Consider the following 2,093-nt stretch of genomic DNA (forward strand, 5'->3'; position numbering starts at 1 on the left):
CCTCCCATCTTCGCATAGGAGTACTGGGATTATAGATGTCCATTACCATGTTCAAATTTAAGTGGGAACTGCAGATTCAAAAATCAGGATTTCATACTTGTATGATATGTGGTTTATGAACTAAATCATCCCCTAGAAATCTATCTTCTATTTATTAATCTATCTATCATCTATCTATCTAATCTATCTATCTATCTATCTATCTATCTATCTATCTATCTATCTATCTATCATCTATCGCTATCTATATTTCTATCTGTCCATCTATCATCAATCTATTTGTCTGTGTGTCAACATGTATCATTTATCTATTATCTATCTACTTCTTTACCTATTTTCCATTGTGTTTGTCATGCTACAGAACTCTAACATGTACATAGAAAATGGAAATATGATAAAAATGAATTTATTTCAGAGATACAAAAAACATGTCTGTACATCACATTGGTCCTGGTCAAGAAATTCCTTTCTTAAGGTGCCTTAGAGGTACTATATAGCATTTTTCAAGGGCTTTCCTCAGAGCATTCTTTACCTCCTGATTTCTTAAGCTGTAGATCATGGGATTGAGCATGGGAATGACAATTGTGTAAAACACTGAGGCCATTTTGTCTGTGTCGAGGGAATGGCTTGATTTTGGCTGCAGATACATGAAGATGAGTGTCCCATAGAATATAGTCACAGCAGTCAGATGAGAAGCACATGTTGAGAAGGCTTTGCACCTCCCTTCTGTGGACTGGATTCTCAAGATAGCAGCCACAATGTATAAGTAAGAAATCAGGACAGTGGTCAAAGAACTGATCATGTTGAATCCAGCAAAGATAAATATCAAAATCTCCTTGAGGCTGGTGTCTGAGCAGGCAAGAGCCATCAAAGGGACATCATCACAATAAAAGTGATTGATTATATTGGAACCACAGTAAATCAGTTTGAAAGTAACTACTGTGTGGAGTAAAGCAACAGCAAAGCTGTAAAAGTAGGGACCCATTACAAGCCGTAGGCACACCTTCTGGGACATGACCACCATGTACAGGAGAGGATTACAAATGGCCACGTAGCGATCATAAGCCATTACTGCAAGGAGGAACATCTCTGAAATCAAGAAGTTCAGGAAAAAACCTAGCTGGGTTGCACAGGCATAGAAAGATATAGACCTTTTATTGGTGAGGAGGGTCTCCAGGAACTTGGGGGCTACTGAAGAGGAATAGCAAAGGTCCACAAAGGCCAGATTACTGAGGAAGAAGTACATGGGGGTGTGGAGTCGAGAATCCAATCTGATTAATGTGATCATTCCTACATTTCCCACCAAAGTTAGACTGTAAACCACTAGAATGAGTAGAAAGAGAATGATTTCTATCTCTCTATGGACTGCAAATCCTAAAAGAATGAATTCTGTCACACCAGTGTTGTTCCTACCAATCATTTCTTCAAGTGTTAACAGCTGAAAAGCAAAAACAAGACAAGACCAAGACAAATTAATTGGGAGACAAAGACACTGTAATCAAATACAACTATATTGTGTTACAGTTTGTGAGACAATGCTGTTCAATACAGTAGCATAGCAAATATGTCAATTTTCAACTCTCCCAATGGCTTCTAATTTTCTTAAACAAACAAAGGCAAATTTTAGAAACAGAAAGAAACTTATTGGGCTGTGGTTATTGTTCAGTGGTTGATATTTCCCTAACATATAATATCTAAAACAGAAAAAAAACCACTACTCTATCATCTACAATCATATTGCCAATAAGAAAACTTTTCTAATAGTTTGGTTTGGGTGATCTGAAGATTTATCATTTTAATTTACTTTTCTCCTTTTTAACCTAAACTTAATATTATATATGTTTTACCCAATGTATTCTTCAAAACCTAGATACCAACCATATATATTTACTACTATTTGCTACATAGATACAAATATAAACATATTTCTATCATTTATGTATGTATGTATGTATGTATGTATGTATGTATGTATGTATGTATCTATCTATCTATCTATCTATCTATCTATCTATCTATCTACCTACCTACCTACCTATCTATGCTACCAGAAATTTTCTCCCCCAACCTCCCCCAACCTCATTGGTAGAGCC

General features: G+C 35.9%; 1 protein-coding gene across 1 annotated transcript; it reads right to left on the reverse strand.

Annotated features, from left to right (window-relative positions):
* Positions 1-454: 454 nt before the first annotated feature.
* Positions 455-1,420, reverse strand: LOC102921987 (olfactory receptor 8U3-like). The gene has a single exon (XM_006989688.2). It carries the CDS (start codon positions 1,418-1,420, stop codon positions 455-457), a length of 966 nt encoding a protein of 321 aa, XP_006989750.2.
* Between the last annotated feature and the right edge of the window lie 673 nt (positions 1,421-2,093).

This window comes from Peromyscus maniculatus, chromosome 4 (assembly GCF_049852395.1).
Source record: "Peromyscus maniculatus bairdii isolate BWxNUB_F1_BW_parent chromosome 4, HU_Pman_BW_mat_3.1, whole genome shotgun sequence".
Classification (NCBI taxonomy): domain Eukaryota; kingdom Metazoa; phylum Chordata; class Mammalia; order Rodentia; family Cricetidae; genus Peromyscus; species Peromyscus maniculatus.

Coding starts and splice junctions, on each gene's coding strand:
- LOC102921987 (XM_006989688.2), bottom strand. CDS start 1,420: ATGATTGGTAGGAACAACACTGGTGTGACAGAATTCATTCTTTTAGGA.